Below are 20,595 nucleotides of genomic sequence, written 5' to 3' on the forward strand. Positions count from 1 at the left end.
ATTAGAGGGAAAAGGGAAAAACTCAAACAAAATGCACCTAGCACCAGGCCTAACAACATTTCAGCATGCAGATGCTGCCCTTAGAGCTGTGTATTTGGAAGAGTTCCTGCTCTGGAAGCTGCTCAGGACTGGTGCCTGATGGTCTCCAGCTGTCCTGCAGGCTGTGGCACTTGCTGATGCTGCCAGCTCTCTGCAGCCATGACACCCAGTGCTTCTTGCTGTCCCCCTTCTGTCCCACTCCAGGGTGTCACCACCCTTGGATGTGCAGGTTTAATTCCAGTGCCATCAAGGGGTTCTTCTGTTTTGTGGGATTTTTTTAGTTTTTTTTTTCTACATCTACTCAAGAATTCTTTGAGCAAATGGAAGGTATTTGACTTGACAAAGTTGGAAGTAGTTGCACTAGCTGGTAGTTATGTTAGTAGGTTATCTAAGCTGTGCTTGATGAAACTTGAGGTGTTTACCTTTTAGCCGTGATTGTTTCAACTGGAATAGCACGTCTGGTCATAGCCTTTGTCATGTTTCAGTGTATTTCAAAAGAACAGTGAGAATGCAAAATCTACTGATCAAATTAAATAGTATCTCTGTTAGTGTACATTATGGAATAAGGAAAGGGAGAAAGGAAATTTTCATAACTTGTGTTTTCCAAACTGCACTTCTAAGGTTTCCTGCTGGATGTGTGCATGTTGCCAAGTTGCATGTAGGTGGATGGGACAAATTTGGGCTCTGCTTTGGTATTTCATGAGCTTTTTGCTTTCAAGGGACCTTTGAATGTGCTGTTGGTCTGTGTGATCTGTATATTAAAGCTGGCAGTAGGATTATTTTAACAAAAAAGAGGAAAGTCTTAGATTGGAAAGTTCCTTTCTGCCTAGTCAGAAAACATGTGTGGGGGGGCCTGGCTCCAGTGTACTGAGGCAGGAAGAAAAGACCCCTCAGTTTGACTTGGACTCTGCTCCCTAGAGCTTGCCTGGCTTTTACTGCTAGCCCAGAGAGCAGGTTTATTGAGTTAGCTGCTATTTTATGTCTCAGAGCACTGGTGCCCTGCCTTGTTGATTTTTGTGCTAATTCTTGGCACTACTTCAAGCATAGTAACTACCATATCTGACACACTGACAGATAAAATAGCAGCTGTTTGACTCTGCACATGTTGAGTTGATGAGTTGAAGATCCTTTGCTTGTCTTTGTGTCACTATGATATTTTCTGAAAAATCCTCTTTGCCCAGGATTTTCTCCTGGGAAGCTGAGAAGCCTCAGAGAGGACTGAAAACAATAATTATCTGATTGCTGCTCCTGTGGCTTGGACATTGTTTGCCACCAGGTGAATGTTTAATTGGTTCCATGTGAATTGTTTTTAATTAATGACCAATCCCAGCCAGCTGTGTTGGACACTGAGTCACAAGTTTTTATTATTCATTCTTGTTAAGCCTTTTGATGTCTCTTTCTTTTAATATAGTTTTAGTTATAGCATTCTTTAATATAACACAATATCATAAAACAATAAATCAGCCTTCTGAGAACAAGGAGTCAAATTCTCATCTCTCACCTCATCCTGGGGACCCTCCCAAATGCTACATCTTTGTATTTGCAAACATTTTATTGCCTGCAGTGGGTCTGAGCTGAGGTGTAAGGCTGTGCACAGGGAGCTGGGCTCCCTGCTAGGTGAGGATGGCCACTGGGTGAGTTTCTTGACAGCAGTTTTGCAGGTGAAAGTGGAGATTGTTTTAGCACTGCTGGGGCACAGGAGCTGCATGGAAAAAGAACCTCACAAATTTGGGGCTGGATTCCCTTTCCTTGATGAGGCTCTGGTCATGCCCCAAGTCATTGCAGGGAGAGCCCTCGCTGGAAATAACTCCTTTTCCAATTGACTTGGCCTCCTCCCCAGATTAGTTTGTGTTTAATTGCTGAATTTTCCCCAAGCTGAGGCAGCAGCTATACCAGACAGATGAGTCTCAGGAAGGATGAAGCGTTGGCTCCTGTTCAGCTGGGCCAGACACAATGCAACGTACTTCTGGCACTTTCTCTGTGTTACTGAGGCATAATCAGCCTTGGAGCCTTTGAAGATATTTGTACAACATTAAAATTTTGGGCTTTGGACTAAAGCTTTGTTTGGAAATACTGTTGAAATGTTTGTCAAAATACAAAGGCAAAAGCTGTCAGAAGAAAGATTGCACTGAGCTCACCCTCTGATTGTGCTTGCTCAGGACTCTGCTCTGCACTGGAAATTAGAGGCTCAGCTCAGCTTGTTAGGAAAAAAAAAAGAATCAGCTTGTCTTTGAGAAGGTTGGTGCAGCTAGATCAGTTCGTGTGTGTTAAATTTGGCTTTCTGGTTTCAGACTGTGGCTTTTACTGTGTGTGCAGCATTTTAAAGACAGAACTGTCTAACTGCATGGTCAGCTAACAAAATGAATATGTATTCAGCTTTTGGAAGAAGTTAATTTTGTTTGCTAAACAGGCCTCTCAGCTTTGGGGAAGTGATAGTGATTCAGCTAGTTTTAATGGCCAGGGTCTTAGATTTTATTTGTACCAAAGCTCAAAATGAAGTCCCAAACTTTCTGATTCAAAACAAAAAGCTCTCCAAGCAGCACACAACAAAATACTGCACAGCTGATTTTGATAGAGCTGGCCAGATGGATGTCAGGTGAGGATACATAGTTTTCTGTGCATTTAGCACCTAAAGTAATTTATAATTGTGACAGGGAAGTGTCTGAAGGTGATGCCTTTGGCATGTATTAATTGCTCTGGGGTTGCACACTAGTTTTCAACAGGGATCATTGATGCATTCCAAAACACACATGCTTTACACTCAGGTACTTTTTTTCCTGCACTTCTGAATGTGACTGCTTTTCAAAATGGAGCAAGATACTTTATCCTGTTTTTAATAATAACAGTAAGGGTTTAAAGTCTGTAGTTTTTCTCACTTTAAAAAATAAGCCAGGCCATAGTTTTAACCAGTACTCAAGGGAAAAAAACTTGAATGGAAAAATAATGTACATAATCACTAGAGTAATCCTTACATCTGATCTGAAGCAGAAAATTAATTTGTTTTAGGAAGGCTATAATAAACCTTTTGGAATTGGAGCCCAGGCATGTAGAGGTGAAAGTGTTCTGCTCTGTCAGTAAGTTAATGCATAAGAAAATGAAATAGAGAGGTGCCTTGGTGCAGGTGCTTTGCATCTGTGGCACAAAGTTGGTCTAGCAGGGGGCTCCCATCATGGTCAGGGGCTGGAACATGTGGGAATAGAGAGCTGGGTTTGTTCAGTTGTAGGAAAATTAAGCTTAAGGGAGGCCATGCTTCTGTATGCTGTCTTTTGGGAGAAAACAGGGAAAGTGGAGTCAGCTTCTTCTAGGTACATGGCTGTATGCTAAAAAAAAACCAGATGGGAGTTGGAACGTGGGAAATTATCTTCAGATAGAAATTTAAAATTTATTTATTTTACCATGAGTGCAGTCAAATACTGAAATGGGTTCTGAGTGGTTGTGGTATTGTTCATCTTTGTAGGTGCTTGAAACTTGGCTGGATGAAGCTCTTCTGTAGTTAGATCTGCTTTAAGGGGGAGGCTGAGGTAGAGGCTGCTCCCAAATTGCTAGCTAGGAAATGAGGGGCAGCTTGGGCAAAGCTGGTAAGCAAGTCCTCCAGGGAAATTAGCAGGGTGAAATCCTGAAATGATGCTGTTGGTAACTTTCAGGAATAGTTTTCAGTTTTCTCTGTGGTGTATTGAAGGCTTTGTTCCTTACAGAAGGGAGGAGTTTGCCCTTGGGGCTGGTGGGCAGCCCACTCTGGGCTGCTCTGTCTCTAGGGGCTCAGCCTCTCAGCCACCCCTCTGTCCCTGCTCCTCCCCTCTTCCCACTGGAGGGGGTATTCTTCATCAAGATGAAAGAGATGAGATAAACTAAAATTAGTATCAGAGTTATTAGAGACATTAAGACATTACTAATGAGTTCTAATTTAATCTGAGCACCCAGGCACGTATAGCAGTGAAACCTTTTATTAGGTTTCTATAATTGTGTTAGAAGTGATACCCTGAGGCTAATGCTGGAGCAGATGAAATTGCCAGGCTGTGTGCATGGCAGCACTGACCTGACAGTCCTGTGAGGAGAGTGGGGCTTGCTCTTTGCTGAGCCTTCAGTGCTCTGTGTTTTACATCAGGCTCCTGGACTGTCAGGGGCTTAGTGCTGTTTCTATTTAGGAGTGCCTTCTGTGTCATTTTGGCTCTGCACCAACAAATCCCAGTCCTCAGGCTCCTGGAGCATTCATCTGGGTGGGGAAACCCAGGAGTGCAGTTCCAGCTGAGATATCAGTATCCTTAAAGCTTTCTGGAGGAGAAGCAGGTGCCTGTGTGCCTCAGTTCAGAGGGCAGTGCCAGGGGCAGCTCTGGCAGCCATGGGTTGCCTCCCAGCCAGGGCCAGCACAGAGCTCCTGCAAAGCCCTGTCAAACAAAACTGCAGAGGGCTGCTGTGGGAAACAACTGCTCACTTTTGAAAATTTTATTAAACTTCTACAAAAACTACAACAAACGACTAAATGAAAAATTACATCTCTGGGAGGCCCTTGTGACTGCTAACCACATGGCTTATCTACACAATGGGTGTTCTACCTTTTATGTCTTTAGTCCCTCTTAAAGTTTTGTCACTCAGCTCTTTCTGTGCCATCCATTGGTGGAGATTCTTGACTGGAGGTCAGGTGTTGTTATGCTGCCCTTCCTGTGCCATGCCAGCTTCCTCTGAATGTCTTGACTACTGAGGCTATTACCAGGGGGAAAAGGACTATGGAATGACATATTATAATAACATTACTAGACATCTACAAAATATTTATCTCTTTATTGTGACAGCCAGCTATTACATTGCTTATCTCTAACAGAGTTGTAAGGAGAAATGCTCTGGGTGTCACTATCCCAGCCCTGTAGATGCTGAGTGACATTTCCAGCCCCTCTGCTCGGGCACTCTTTGTGTATGACAGAGTTGCTCTACAGTCTGCATTTCAATTTCACTGGTGCTGCCAGCTCAGAGCAGTGGTCCTTCCCTGTCCCCCAGTTCCTGTGACAGGACAAACGTGTTCAGAGGGTGAACTGGATCAGGGAGCCCAGCTGGTGATGAGTGCAGCCCTCCTCCTGCTGCTGCTCCTGGCAGGGCCTTCAGCGGGGTTTGGGGCTCCACACTGTCCTTGTTTCCCATTCTTGAGATTAGAGTAAAGTGTGAAACAAATCCACCTCCAAAATGGTACCCGACTCAGCTCAGTCTGTGACAACTTTGATCTTTACAAACTTGTAAAAAAGTGTAGTGAATTGAAATATTTTCCTTTGGTTTTGACCTTCTTGACATCAATTAGCTGCACTTTCAAATGAGAGTGGCTGTAAACTGGAAGCAACATTTTCGAGTCAAATGAGATGTTTTAGCTAACTTGGTTTTATTTTTTGTTTTTTATTGAAGCTCCTCCCTCTGGGTTGGTCTCAGTGAGCTGCTGACCTGGAGCTGGCTCTGAGTGGAGGCTGGTCCTTTTTGGGTGCCTACTGATTTCTCAGAGGGCATCCTCATGTTTTTGATCCAGGGCCAGGTGTGAGGGGCAGTGCAGGTGGTGGTTCATTAATGTTTCCATCCCAAGGCCTGCTCTGGGTTCTCTGCCCTGGCCTGGGTGAGAACCCCTCTGGAGGAATTGTGGCTCTCTGGAGAACTGGGGTGGTTTTCATCCATGGGTGCCCTGCAGCCCTGTTGGTGCTGTGTGGGGAGGGGGTGCCAGTGGTGTTTGCAGTGGTGGAGAACAGAGAGGGGACACAGAGAGGGGACACACCAGCTCCAGTAAAATGGCCCATGCAGCCAGTGGTGGGGTGGCAGTGGGGAGCTTGGTCACCTGTGTGCCACTGGTGTCCTGGCAAAGGCTGTCTCCTTCCCAGAGCCTGAGGGATGGGATGTGGAAGGGGCTGACAGCGGGCCTGTCAGCTAAAGGAGCGAGAAGAAGCAAGAAAAAGCTGATAAGGAGCTCTCTCCAAGGCTGTCACCAAGGAGACCGGGAGAAGTGAGGAACTGAAGAAAGATAAGACCTTTGCAGCAGGACAAAGTATTTTTAGAAAGTTGGTTAAGTCACCCTACATTACACCAATAGAATTATGTTGATTTGTTGTGACCAATAGTTTAGGTAGAAGAAGCATAAACAACTGGACAGTGTATAAAAGATCAGCCCTGTTCAAGAATAAAGAGTTGCCAACTGAGACTGCTTGTGGTCTCTGCTTTGTGTCATGACTGCCTCGACAGCACAATGCGAGGGAGGTGGACACTGTGGCCCCTTTCCCTCAGAACCTCTGTTTCTGCCTTGAGGTGGAGGGAAGGAAGCCCCTGACACACTGCCACACTTAATGTGGTGTGACTCTTTGGGCTCTGGTATTTATGTGTAACCCTGCTTTTGGGTTTGCTTGCTTAACAGTCTCTTGCTTTTTTTTCCTCCCCCTTCTAAAAATGTGTATTTGTGGAACTTCAGAAAATGCTTACCTGGTGTCTGTAGCAGATCCTTTCTGGCACCTGCAAATCCTGTGGTGTAGAGCAAACAGACCCTGAGGGTGTCCATCACAACTCTGTGATGTAGGTTCCCTTGCCAAGGATACTAAACTTACTGAAACACATACAAAGATGGAATGATTTAAAAAAAAAACAAACCAAAACATTCTACAAGAATGAAGTTTTTAAGCAGCCTTCAACTTTCTCTGTAGTTGCAAGGTGAGAGTGATTGCTGTGCCTTAATTTTTTTTTTTCCTGGTGAGCTGCCTAGTGTGGGAACTCAGCGCACTTCTCCTGAAGGCCAGAGCTACCGAGAGAACCCTTGGGGAGCTCGGGAGCCTTGGGATGTTGCAAAAAGTACCTGGTGGCTCAACTTTGACCCTGCAAGAGATGTTCCACCTATATGTGGGGACATAATCACTGGTGTGTAAAAGATATAGAAATAGAACATTTATAAGCTTAAGCATAGTTTTAAGATTTGGTACAGGGGGGTTGGAAAAGAACAAGATGGAGGGAGTTAGAGCCTGCCACATGGTTCTTCCTCCTTCTTCTTGTCTTCCATTTTCCGGGTGACGTAGGTATTTTTGATAGGTTTATAGTAAAAGTACACTTAGTAATAAAAATTATAAGTATTGGAGACAAAAGATAAATATAGTTTACGTAGACTTTGTTATAAAAAGATGTGACCGCCCTGTGGGCAGAGTGCCTTTGGCTGCCTTGCTGGTCAGACCCCGGCTGGGCAGAAAGAAAACTTTTGTAGATAAGAAATAATAAACAACCTTGAAGACCGAACCTGAGAGTCCAGCCTTGTTTTTTAGAGCCCGAAAAGCGAGCCCATCTCACCCTTGTCTGGGCAGAGACAAATAACAGCCCGAACCCGGACAGCCTAGGAGCTCAGAGATTTTTTAAGAAGGTTCCCCTAGTGTAAGAGGTGTGTAGGTGATTCCTTGAGGCACAGCAGAGGTGAGTACTGGATCCTCATTTGAGGTGATGTTATCACTCACACGTTTAAGTTTTGATGCCTTTAGTGCAAGGTGTATGGTGGAAATATTCCCCCTTTGATGGTGCATCTTCATGACCATGGTTCTGTTGTGCCCCTGACTGTGTTCAGGTGACTTTGTGCCCAGTGTTCTTAACAGTGTAAAATAAATTTTCAGCTGATAAGGTCGTGTTACTCAAATGAAATCATCACAACTTTGTGTCCTTCTGACAACAGCTGAGTTTCACATTTTCATGTTTCACATTTTGTCTTGTTTCAAAATTTAAAATATGGTGGTTCTGATGTTAAGATGCATTGCTTTTATGGTGTGAGTTCAGGGGTTTTCTAATTTTTGTGTTTTTCTTGTTTGCTTAAAGAGTCAGATTTACAGATCTGCCAACACAGGGCACCGACATGTTGCACCAAAAAGATGGAAGAAAGCTACCAGGCAGCTGTTCGGAGGGAGAGGGCTCAGAGCATCCAGGCCCTGAACTTTGAGCTGAAGTACATGATTGTTGGCCACATCACAGCTTTTCAAGGTAGGAAATTTGGAATAGCTCATAACAGTATCCTCTGCAATCCAAAGGGAAGCTCTTATCTTTGTTTTTCATTCCTCTTGCATTGCATGCTCTTGTCACTGCCTTATGGTTTGCTTCCCTGTTCTTTGATGGTTGTGCTTTTGGATAAAGGTGGTGGCACTTAATCTTGACTGGTATGTTAAGCATCTTCCTAAATCTAATTAGGAACAGATTAAAGGGGTTTCTGGTGTTAGTGTGGATTTTTTAAAGGCATTTTTAAGTGTCTTTTCAGTGCTTGCTGGTCATGCTTTTTGATATTCTCTTGTGTTGCCACACCATTTACAGGTGTAGAACATTAAATGAAGATGCATTTGTTTGTTGATGCTGAAAAAGGGATGCTCTAACTGATATGCCAAATGAGAATACAGCTCTTGCTTCAAGACAAAATGCAAGAGTCCCTTGCTCTAACAGACACATATCAGACTATTTAGCTCCTTCATGCACGTGGTTATTGGACTGTTACAGGGAGGAGAACTCTGCACTTCAGTGTTGGGTACTGCAGGCTTTTCTCTAGGAGAGCATTTAAACATAGGCTGTGAACTTTAAACTTAGGGTAGCTGAGTGATTAAATCAGTCAGTGAGTGGTGAATCCAGCTTACTGACCTCTGTGGGCCTAATTATCAGCTTAATTTTAACTCTGCTTTGCTGTGTTCAGTGCTGAGCACTCTCATGGAATGGGTTCTGAAATGGAGTTATTAAAATACCAAGTGTTGAGGCCTAGGTGATTAAGATCTATTGTTAGAAGGCAGGTTTTATCAGCAGTATCTTTTTTTGTCTGGTTTCTCCCATTTGAGTAAAAATACTATAAATAAAAGATGTGACTGACAGTTAATAAGAGACAGCATATTATCAAAAATTGACAATAAGTGATGGTGGAAGTCTGAAATAGACATGAAGGGGCAAGAGAAAAATTTTCTTCTTTCGTTTTTTATAGAATTCCTTTTTTACCCACAAGTGAGAAATTGCATTTTTGGTTTATTTTACAATTAATCTTTGAAAATGTTTGATATGTCCTTTCATTAAAAAATTGGCTTGGAGGGCACTTCAGAGGAGCACTGTGGTGAAAGAGTGCCTGTTGGCATTGTTAAACGCTGGTTATTCATTCAAGCAATCTTTCAGCATTATGATTGAATAAAGGTAAGGTCAGAATAGATTAACCTAGCAGCCCCTTTGGGTCAAGCCAGAGGCTTTATTGTCCATTGCAGATGAAGCCTTTTGATGGAAAGAAAGCAGTAGTTAGACATTTCACACAGTTTAAATTTACAAGCATTTTCTGGAAGTGGGTAAATAGGTTGTTTGTTGTGACTTGCTGTGGCTGGCCTTCTGTCTGCATTAGGTGGGAACACTTGAAAAATGTAACTTTGCTGGCTTGCACTGGGAGCTGCTTTTGTTCTTTGGTTTTGTCCCAGGTGTCAGGGAAAAGCCTCTCTCTTTATCTTGTGCTGGATAAACATTCTGTTGCTAAGAGTGGTGCTGTGTGAGACATTTACTGAGAGAGAAGATCTTTGCATTGAATTAACTCTGTCCTTTTGGTCTGTTTTCACTTGTTGCTATTTTGAATGATGAAGTGAGTGTGCCAGCAGCACATTTTACAGCCTGAGAAAAGGAAACTCTGATTTTTAGAAGCTTTCAGATGCTTTTTAGATTTCATGTGTTTTTTTGCAGCAGGGAGGAGTGACTCAGACTTACTGAAAAATAGCACTTTATTCATTTGTATGGAGGGGTGTTTACTTGTACAATTTTCATGCACAATTTACTTTTATATATACACATTTTTAGTACTGTTAGTTTAGTCAAAGCAAAGCAGTAGTTAGCCTTGCTGCCTGCTTCTGAGGAAATGTAAGCTGCTTTTTATGCACTTTAAGCAGACAATACTGTTCATATTACACCAATGCTGATGAAATAATTTTCAATATTACTGTGGTATAAGAGATAGATTTTCAGTTTTCCATCACTGAAAACATGGTGGTGGCAGTTAAATTTCATTGGGAAAAAAGACAGCTTTTTTGGAAGGGGAGACACCCAAAGAGAATGTTGGTTTCTTTTTTTTTAAGTTATCATCTCTTTATATTCTTTCAAAGAAGTCAAAAGACAGTTCTGGGGACATTTAAGTGCCAAAAGTATTAATAATAAGGAGCTTTCTCAGGTGAGTAGGAGTTTTGATCTGAATTTGGTTAAATATTCCCTCTGCACTGCCTTGGCACTGCAGTTGGCTGTAGGTAGTTTGGACTTGAAGAGATACAGCTTGGGGTTTTCTCCTTGAAAGTGAAAATGCTATTTAAGTAGCTTTGCCCACAGCTGAAATAAGACAATTTTCACAGGTGGATTTAGTTGTGCAAAATAATTAGTCTGTAAGACGTGATTAAATATATCACAGCTGTGGGCAGGCTTGTTGTATTTGGGCTAGTGCCCAATCCATTTATATGGACAACTTCAGCACTAAGGTTGTCCCACCTTAGGAAAGGTTTTTCCCCTTTCAAGTTTCCAATGTTACCAAGTGTTTTTGCTCAAACACTGTACTAAATCAAGCTGCTGCATGCATGGCTTTTGCTTGAATGCCTGTCTCAGGTGCTCATAGAACTGAGCTGATTGGGAAGAGCACCAAATGCAGTGAAAAATGCCCTCCCCATGAGAAGCAGGACAGAGGAATGGAAGGGCCAGCTGGCTGCTTGGGAGGCACAGCATCACAATCAGCTCCTGCAAAACCAAAGAGTGGCACAAAATGTGGGGGGCTGACAGGCTGAATGCAAGCAGGGCCCGTGGGAGGGTTTCATGGAAAGCTGATGCATTTGCTTTCTCTTCATGTTCTGATCCATGGTGTAGCCTCGAGGTCATAGCCATGGTTTTAGTCCCTTGGCAGATGTGTGACTGCTCCACATGGAATCACAGGCAAGGAGGAGTTAGAGCATGAGATGAGTGAGTGATCCAGGCTGTAACAGGAGCTGTGTAACAGAGGAGAATGTGCCTGTTGTGATGATCCTCCCTGTCAGCCTCTGGCTCTCCACATCTGGCTTTGTTGTGGGTGCATCTTGGAGCAGGTCACTTTGTCCCACCCAAAGATGTGCCTGCCTGTCTTTGCTGCAGCCTGAAATGCCCAGCAGCACTTTAAATGAATTAAATGACTGATCAAACAGGACATTTTGTATCTCACTTTCCCCTGTGATAACCAGAAGATTCTCTTCTGAACTTACTGTTTCCTTTGTCACAGTGGTTATTTCAGGCTTGCCTGTAAACAAATGCATTGTTTTAGATGGATGTCTTTGTGCTGGTGGTACCTGTTCTTTGGCAGACTCATCCATCCCTGCCCCAATTTCCTCATGCAGTCCCTGCACCCCTTGGGGACACTTCCAAGTGTGGCAAGTGCTTCATTGTTAGTGGATTAGGAGCAGTGTGGGTGTGCAGGCTGAAAGTTGCTGTTGGAAGAGGTATTGATAGTCTGACAGGAAAGCTTTGTTGTGGTCAGACAGCAGAGAGAGCCTGGCCTCCCTTTTCTGTGTCCTTTATGGAGTGCTAACAGGTGCCACGTAAGGAGCCACAGACAGCTTGGCTCTGCTCCTGTCAGCGTGTGCTGAGGCTAATTTGAGGTAATGAGAATCCAAACACTGATAATTTATTTGTTCTGCTGATGGTCACTGCACAGAGCCAGAACAAGATACTTTTAAACCTACATCACTTTTCAGTCACCAAATTAGCAGCTGTCAGAGATATGGTGAAAAACTTGGAGCTCAACAGTTTAAAAGAATTACTGTTCTCTGCACTTGTTTTTACAGTAGGCAATAGGAATTGTTCATTTAATCTCTGAAGAAAAAGCTTCCATGAACAAAGCTTGTTGGTCATAAAGCACTAATTCATCTTGCTTTTCTGAAATAACATCCATTTGACCTTGAGGGTCAGGTGCTGGGACCAGTTCCAGTGTTCTCCCAGCTATGGGAGGGAGGATGAGCTTTGGAGCTCTGTTCTTCTCACCCCTAACCCACAGGATTTGGCAAAGCTGTGCTCACCTTCTGCTGTCTACAGAAGGTGCTGGTTGGGAAAGCACCTTGCTGCAGTTTCTAATAGCTGCAGGTGCTCTGATATTGCAGTGCATGCACATTGGTTTGCCCTGGTCCATCTATTTAAGCAGGAAACTTGGGAAGGACGTGAATGACAGAAAAGGAAGCTTGTTGTAGCAGTCCAGGACTTCTGGTTGTCAGTAAAATGCCTGAAAGTTAATGCCTTGTTTATCCATAAAGTCCTTAAGCACAAAGATTTTCCTCTGAAAGCCTCCATGGGGAATGGGCATGACTGGATGGTTTCAGGGGATCTTGGGATGGATAACACCAGTAGGCCCATTAATCAACTGATCCAAACTCTCCCAGAAAGGAATAATACACTACACTGCACTCAGGGCTGTGTGGAGTCAAAAACATTTTCTGTTTTCATTTGGCTCTATTGCAGTGTTCCTGATACTTATTTTTACTGAATTTAGGAATATCAGCTTGAAATAGGGGTGTCTGGTTGATGGTGTTGAAGTGCAATGACATTTACAAAACAAAGACTTGGCTGTAGAAGTGCACTCTGGTTTGAAGTAAATTACTGCATGAAGCGTAGCCACAATGCTGGAGATGGATGCAGTCCAGAATTGATGAGCTGTTTAAAAAAAAGCCAACCAGCAGAAAAAAATTCACCAGCAGAAACCTGCCAAAGCTCACCACCAGTGCTTCTGGTTCCTGTTATTTACTGCTGGATTACAGAAATGCAGAAGTGTTGGTTTCTAAGTAGGTTTTTGCCATCCTGTACTGCTTGGTCGTTTACTCACACTTGTGTTGTGCTCTGCTGACCTTTGGGCTGGAAGGTACAGTCTCACAGCAGTGAGTTCTGCAGTGTTTCATTAAAATGTCCAGTGACAAAGTACCACCCAAACCTATGAAGAAGAAGGTGAAGAAGAAGGACCAGTCTGTGCCCTAAAACCTCCATCTTGCTTTATAGGTATTACTACATTCTAAAACCCCAAACTAAGTTTTCCACCATGTGATGTTTCACACTTCTGTTGGAATTACACACCCATAATCCCAGTGTTATCATTCCATTTTGGGAGCCTTCTCCACAGCCTCAGGTCAAATGCAGTGTTTTCCTGGGAGTCAGTGCCTGGCAGCACAGAAAGTCCAAAATTCTCAGCATCCAGGACTCCAACAGGCCAGGATGCAGAATTTGGTTTTGGCTCTAGGCAGAAATGATTTCCCCCAGAGGGAGAGGCTCCCCTGGGGTGTTCCTGTCCCCCTCCTGTTCCAGGGCCCCAGTGGGTCTGTGTTCTGCAGCAGGAGAGAGGGCTGTGCATGCATCCAGGGCTGCAATATCCCTTCCCAGCTGGGAGCTGCCTGCTGCTGGAGCACTGCTGGCTGCCCTTGGGGCTGCAGCTGCAGCAGCCTGAGCTCATCCCAGTGACCAAACCAGGCTCAACTGCTGCTGCTGCTCCCTGTTGAAATGCAAGCACTGCACTGGGTACTCCTTAGAGACCTCAGGCACTTGTGGAATACCCCAGTGTGGGTGTATTGGTGCTGCAGATGGGTAGAGGGAGGAACAGGGAAGGGAAGATGAGTTTCCTGAAGTAGAACATCATATACCATAGGATCTCTCTAAAAAAGTATTTTCTAGAGACCTTGGAGAGGAAGGAATTTTGTCTTACTGCAGTCTCCTGAGGTGCGTGCTGCAGGAGTGAGAGATGCTCCTCTTGTCCTGGATCTTGGCATCATTGGGCTGCTTTGCCCTAAAGGAGGGCAAGGGCAGTAAATGAAAAGGGAAATCTATCAGAAATATGAACATGCTTCCCTTTTACCCTGGAAATTGATAATTCCAGAGCTTGCCAAGTCTAGGCCAAGATGTACCAGTTATCCAGTGGTGTGATTGTCCATTGTTGGGCTCACTGTCCCTTCATTCCCTTCTCCCCAGGTTATCTCTTGGTGGCCAGAGCACAACTGGCAATGTTGACTATGTGCTGATGCTGGTTAATAGTGCTTCAGGTCTCCTGCCTACTTGTTCCATGGTGTCCATTGATCCTGAAATTTTACCATTACAAATCTATTATTGCCTGTAAGATTTTATCTTCTATGTGCCATGTATGGTTTTAGAGCCCAGGGCTTTGCTAAGATTTCAGTCTTTGCCTGAGGGCTGGTGGAAGGGGGTGTTAAATTCTCTCCTGTAACTGTCCTTCTCTCAGCAAAATAAAAGGTTTGCAATGTGCTGTTCCCTAATTCTCTCACCTTTTATCTCCTGAATGTGCAAAATTAAATCTTGGTGGGGGCCAGGGACTGTGAGTAAATATTAACATTACATTGTGAATGGAGATTATTGAACTTGCTCTGCAGCTTATGTGTTCTATCTCTAAACTTTCTGAATGGTGTGAGGTGTGTTTTCTTTTTGGCTGAAAGACTACCTGTGGTGCTTTGGAATAATACCTTTTCAGAAGTTGAGTGTACATTTTTGTCAGGATTCTAGATTCAGATTGATGCTTTAATGCTGTACATTACTGAGAGCATTATTTGTTTCTTACTTCGTGTCTTGTATTGTTCCATGTTTTATAGAAATTGAAATCAGTGTGATCTACTATCCATTAATAGTTTAAGAAATTTACTTTATTTCTGTGTACAAGTTGAAAATTAAATAGGGAAAAACCCCCAAATAAAAACTTGAAATAAAACCTACATTTAAAATTTTCCTGTAGTGCCTATTAAACATAAATGAGCTTGTTCAGAAGTTAATTCCTGCCTCTCATGTCTTCTAAGACTGTGTGCCTCCAGATTCTTCCCATCCTGTTTCATTTCCCATAGGGTACATTACAAAAAGCAAGTATCTGATGGGTTTTATGGCTTTCACTGTTTTTTCAAGGTTATTTAAATCATACTGAAAAGATAATTTCCCTAATCAAACTACTGATAGTGCTTCCTTGATGGTGTTTCCCTCCTGCATCTCCTTTCATCCTGTATTTTCCACTGTAACCCATGCTGCTGTCACCTGGGATCTAAATGTCAGCTGCTGTCCCAGGCCAGGAATTCCAGCCTCTTCTCCCAGTGTCAAAATTCAGATGGGAGCAGTCTGGGCTTTTCCTGTGCTCCCTTTCATGTTAGAGATGTGTGAGCTATAAAGATTCTGTGCCTTCACAGCCAGGATTTATCCACCTGTGATGCTGGTGTTTCATCAGCATCTCTGACTCCTCTGGAATGTAAATACCTGTTGGTCTTGGTAATTTCTCTGTGTTTCTGATTGCATTAATGTATCCCTTGGCTGCTGCTTGTCATGTGGGAAGCTTGTTAGGAAGAAGAAATCACAAGTTTTTAAAAGAACACAGGAAAATCAGAGGAATAATGGAGGAAAAAAGAAAATTTTGATGATTTTATCCTTTCAAATCAAGTGGAAAAATAAATGAAAACCTAGAGAGGATGCCAAATTCCAGCTGTAGAATGAAAATCACTGTCCTGCAAATGAAATTCAGTAATGATCACATCCACATGAGTCTTTATAGGGTAACTACAGCTGGTGACTGTTGTTAATAATGGATTTCTCCTTAAACATAGGAAACCCCTCCATTAAGTCTTTCCTGTTCCACTGCAGTGACCTTGTATGCAGTGACAGTGAGCAGTCAGCCTTGGCAGTGCCCAGCCCTGTGAGCAGCTCAGTGTTACAGCAGTTCCTGAGGGCACCTTTGCTTTGTGAAATGCTGCAGGTCTTCCTGAGGAGTGCATGTGCAGAGCTGTGGATAACTGAGAATCTTGCTAGAATATTGCCAGAGCTTACCCTGGAAATCATTACATACTTACGAGTATTGAAGTTTTTGCCTGCTTACTGGGATTGCAGGGCTTTGACTGCCGAACAAAAGTGCTGTATTGTTTAGATATCTCTGTAACATTCAATTTATTAAATACAGATTTTATGGAACTCCTTGGCCTGAGGCTTTGAAAGGACAGGATGATTCCATGTGAAGCGGTGAGAGAAATAAACATTAAATAAATTAAAAAGGAAACAGCAAATCATCCAGATAAGATATCATCCATTTAGCTTTGATAATCATCATGTAAACTTTCTTCCTGAGCTTGTCTGCCTGTGGCTGCCATTTGATGCCTAGAATGTCAGCAATTTGGGGCAGGGACAGTCTCCTCATCATCTATTTATAACTGCTTTTCAGGCAATGTTCTTGCTTGCCAGTGTGGGTAGGGCATCTAATGAACATACACACACAGATATCTGTCATGTGATTGTGTATTTGGTTATCTTCCATCCCTGTCCATATTTCACCTGTTGGTGTTTGTGTGTCTTTTTCTTCCTCTATGTTCTCTCCTTGTCAGGCTGTTGATTGTATTTTCAGAGTAGAAAATCATGGTGGTACTGTAGCCCAACAAATTAATGAGATGTTAGATGAGATAGAAAACACAAAGATGGCTGGAGACAAAGTGTTCATTCATTTAAAAAACAAACCCAAAAACAAACCAAAAAGCCTGCAAAAGCAAAGTGAGCAAATGAATCTGCAGGCTTGGCTGCCTGGTATCTCCTTTATTGTCCTTTCTTCTGGAGTTGCACACCTGGTTCACAACCTTGTGGAATTTCTGTTGCCTCCTTCCTGTGCTGCAGGTTTGCTCCTGTATTTCCCTTTTGTTCTCACATGGTGTTTCCGTCAGGAAATTCCCATCATGACTGCCCAGTCTGATTTCATCCAGTCCCTCTACCTGTGCAGATTGCTCTAAGGAAAAGTTTTGACATGTGGCAAAGAGCTGATTTTTATGTTTTCCTGTGGACCAGAAGTCAAAAATCAGGGCTATTTCTGCATCTCACTCAGCAGGAAATGATCCAGATGTCAGTCATATAGGTGTGCCTTTTGTTTGCTGTTTTCCTGAGACAGGGTTTCCTTAATGAAGTACTGAATCTCTTAATTGTCACCAGCCTGACAAAAAGCTCAAGACATTTTCTCTACACTCAGATTTGGGGATTAGGAAGATTTGTATTATGAATAAAATGTGTGCTGCATTATTTCCTAGCCATTTCAGTGGGGAAAGGATTGATGCTGCTTCCTAGCAGCTTCCCATTGAAACTGAAACATAAAATTTTAAGTTTTATTTCTTTACATTATAAGTAAAAAAAAAAAGTATTCTTAAATATTTAATTTAATTCTTACTACTTTTTCTTTTAATTACTATTAATAGCATTTTCTTTATACCCTTTAAAAATTTTAAACCTACTTTACCTTTCTCCTAATCATATCTCACAAAAAAATTAAATATATTAATAATTAACCAACACTAAAGCCCACCACACTCGTCAACACATTCATTAAAAAAATCTCAAAATTATAAAAAATCTAATATTAACAAACTAAAACCACTCCACCCTCCCCCTGTTATTCAGGTATGGTGTGGAGGAGCTCTGGGCTTTGGAGTGAATCTGAGTGAAAGCAGTGTAAGAATAGGACTTGGAAGTAAGAAATTATTGGGTCCTGTCTTCCCTGCACCCTCCCAGATCCTTCCCTCAGTCCTACAGTCTTATTCTTAACAATTAAAGGGTGTCTGTTCTCAGATGTGAAAGGATTCAACAGTTTTGTCCTGCTGAAAATAACTTCATCTGCTCTCAATCTTTTCAGTGGAAAGAGAAAGGTTTGAAATTGGCTCTCTTCATTTTCCTGTGTTGAGACTTGTGTCTTTGTACCATGCTAAAATTAAATGTTTTACATTTGGAAGGTAGGTATTGATGCAAACCTTCATGGATTCTTAACAGAAAGAAGAGCTTTAACAGTTCTTGCCCTTTTTGCCATGACTGTTTTGCAATTGTGTAACTTTTTTTTCTGATTTGTGCTGTGAGAGCTTCCTTCAGCCTTTTTTAGATTGCTGTGGGAAAGAGATGTGTCTGTAGGGGATATAATAATTTCTTTACCCTTTTTGTTATTGCTTTTGTTGGGTTTCACAGCATTTATTGTAAACAGAAGGCTGTGGACAGGAGTAGATGCTTTTTCACAACAATCCCCTGCATGTCTCTGCCACCAGGATTTTCGAGATGCACATGTGGAAAGATGGAACTTCAAGATCTCTTTTTGCCCCTTTTTGCTGTGTTCTGAGAAGGCTTCTTTGCAGTATCTGTATTTTCCACACATGAGCAGGGATAGCTGGATTGTTTGAAGCCCTGTGCCCTGCTGGCACCTTGTGCAGATCTCACTGCTCTGGGAACCTCTCCTCGTTCCTTCTCCCCATGACCAGGCTTAGCTTTCCCCAGCCCAGCTGCAGAGTCCTGTTCTACCCAAGAACAGTGCTCATCCAGCTGGGTAGGCAGTAATTTTGGGTGGATAAATAGCATTGTGAGAAATACCAGCTGACAAGCAGACACAAAGCAGTTATCTAAGCTAGAATGTCTTTTCTACATGCATTTAATCACTTCCTCATGTGTGATATCCTCCTTTTCTCTCTCAGTAGTTTTGGGCCAGGTGGTTGTGTGAAAGTCCTAACAGAAAATATGGCCTAATCTCTCTGGAATACCTTCCTTCTGTTTCTACCTGTGCAGATTACTCTAAGGAAAAGTTTTGACATGTGGCAAAGAGCTGGTTTTTATGTTTTCCTGTGGACTAGAAGTCAAAAATCAGGGTTATTTCTGCATCTCACTCAGCAGGAAATGATCCAGATGCCAGTCATATAGGTGTGCAATTAACATTAAATATGAGAAATTTTTATATTTTAAAAGCACAGAGATGTGTGGGTCTCTGAAATGCTCTTACAGACTGCTAAATCTGAGGCATTTTTTTTTGCTGAACAAATGGGGTGAAAAGAGGCTGTTGGGGTTTGGCAGGACTCCCTTCCTGTAGCACATTGCATCCTTCCTTCTTCACTAAACTTGGCAGAAAAGGAGCACCTGGTAGTTGTAAACAAGAGGTATAAAATGCTGGAACACTGCAGACAAAATAATGGCACACAGAATTGGGGAGCAGGTCTGAAGGTAGAAATATCAAAACCAAATTGAAGGAGCAGTTTTACTTTTTTTAATGCTTTAAACTTCACCCTCCAGAAATACTACCTTCTTCAAGTATAGTCAGCTGGGAAAAAATGGTCAGAAAATGTGAAAGCCACCAAATTTATTGCCAAAAAAGTTAATATTTTGGGGGCACTAGCAAATGAATGTGAAATTAAAGAAACAGCAGACCACTTGCAGGAGGGAGAATCCTTTAACCCAAACTGCTCTTCTGTTGATTGTTTTGGATTAGTTATGAATATGCCAGTCTTCATGTATGTAACTAATTTCAGTACCCTTGGGAATAATGGAAGAGTGCATCTGTGCACTGGGAGCAAAGGGAATTTCAGCAATTCAGAAGTGTTTCCTTGAGAAGTTCCTGCTGAAGCCACTGCTGTCCTGGAGTCACTGTCAGGATTTATGTGGCAGTGACTGATATTTATAACTCTCATGAAGGTGAGAGCTTTCAGGCATGCAGGTTCTGTCCCTGAGCATGAAGCTACTCAACAGTGCTGGCAGGTATTAGGAGGATGTAGTGCCAGTGAGTGATGAAGCAGCTCTTACCAAGATGAATATTGTTTTTTACCTGCAAACACAGGAATGAGAAAGTCTTCTCTGATTTAAATGTGTGTAGTCTTTACAAAACAGAACACAGCATTCACCTTGGCTGTGGTCCAGAAGGAGTTAAAAACCCTGATAATCTTTGCACTGATCTAATGAGCTTGGGCCCTGGCTCCAAGGATAGGAGGAAACTAAAGCTTTTCATTTATGATGCCAAAGGAAAGGGAAGGGTTCTGTTTCCCCAGTGAAGATTATTTTTTGGGATGTGCCATGGAATACATTGTTAAGTGGCAAATGAGTGAACCGCAGTGAGTATGAGCCAGCTTGAACCCATTATTGAAAAACCTCCTCCTGGCAACCTGCAAAAATGGATTCCTGAGAGAAGGATCATTCATTGGGTCCTGCTGGGGGACAGGGGAAAGTCAGGAAGTGCCAAAAGAACGGATGAGATAGAAAAAATGTAAAGTACTGACATATACACCTGCAAAGAGAGGCGGGCACTTCTCTTTTTTATTTGGATTTAATAATACAATTATGAAGATTTAGTCCTGCAGAGGAAGTAAATGTATGAAGAACCAAAACCCACTGTAGGTAATTTTTGTTGAAAACAAAGTTACTCTTATGACCTCCTAATGTTTTAGCTTACAAGCTAAATGTAGCAGCAAAAATACTCTTTCACCACCACCCCCTTCCAGATTTTGAGACCGTTTATCACATCTACTTCACTCCTGCTGCTTCTGTATGTGGTGGCAAAATTTGGAAAAGATGGAGGAAGAAGACCAGTGCTTTGATATTCAAATGTGCAGAGTAACTTCTGCAAAGGGTATGAGAGAAGGTTAGCGTTCAAAGCAAACAGAGATATTTTGTTTCACTAGCTACACTGATACAGTCGGGAAGGAAAATGGAGTTTTCAGTCTGGCACCTTCAGGGTTCTGTGGCTGAAGAATTTCTGTGTGCAGAGTATCAAATCATGTCATAACAGATGCCATCCTTCCCTATTAACCTTTCATTTTCCAACATCCTCAGCCAGCCTTC

The 20,595-nt window shown here is 42.5% G+C and overlaps 1 protein-coding gene across 1 annotated transcript in view; it reads left to right on the forward strand.

Moving 5' to 3' along the window:
* LOC311157390 (glypican-5-like) overlaps window positions 1–20,595 on the forward strand; it is a gene marked incomplete at its 5' end in the record, with an annotated part of 355,041 nt that overhangs the window by 16,805 nt on the left and 317,641 nt on the right. The window contains one exon of the mRNA XM_084212081.1: window positions 7,843–8,004. Within this exon, the coding sequence (XP_084068207.1) occupies window positions 7,843–8,004 (162 nt within the window). The remainder of the gene's footprint in view (window positions 1–7,842; window positions 8,005–20,595) is intronic.

Source organism: Fringilla coelebs, assembly GCF_963513975.1.
Source record: "Fringilla coelebs genome assembly, chromosome: 10".
In the NCBI taxonomy this organism is placed as follows: Eukaryota; Metazoa; Chordata; class Aves; order Passeriformes; family Fringillidae; genus Fringilla; species Fringilla coelebs.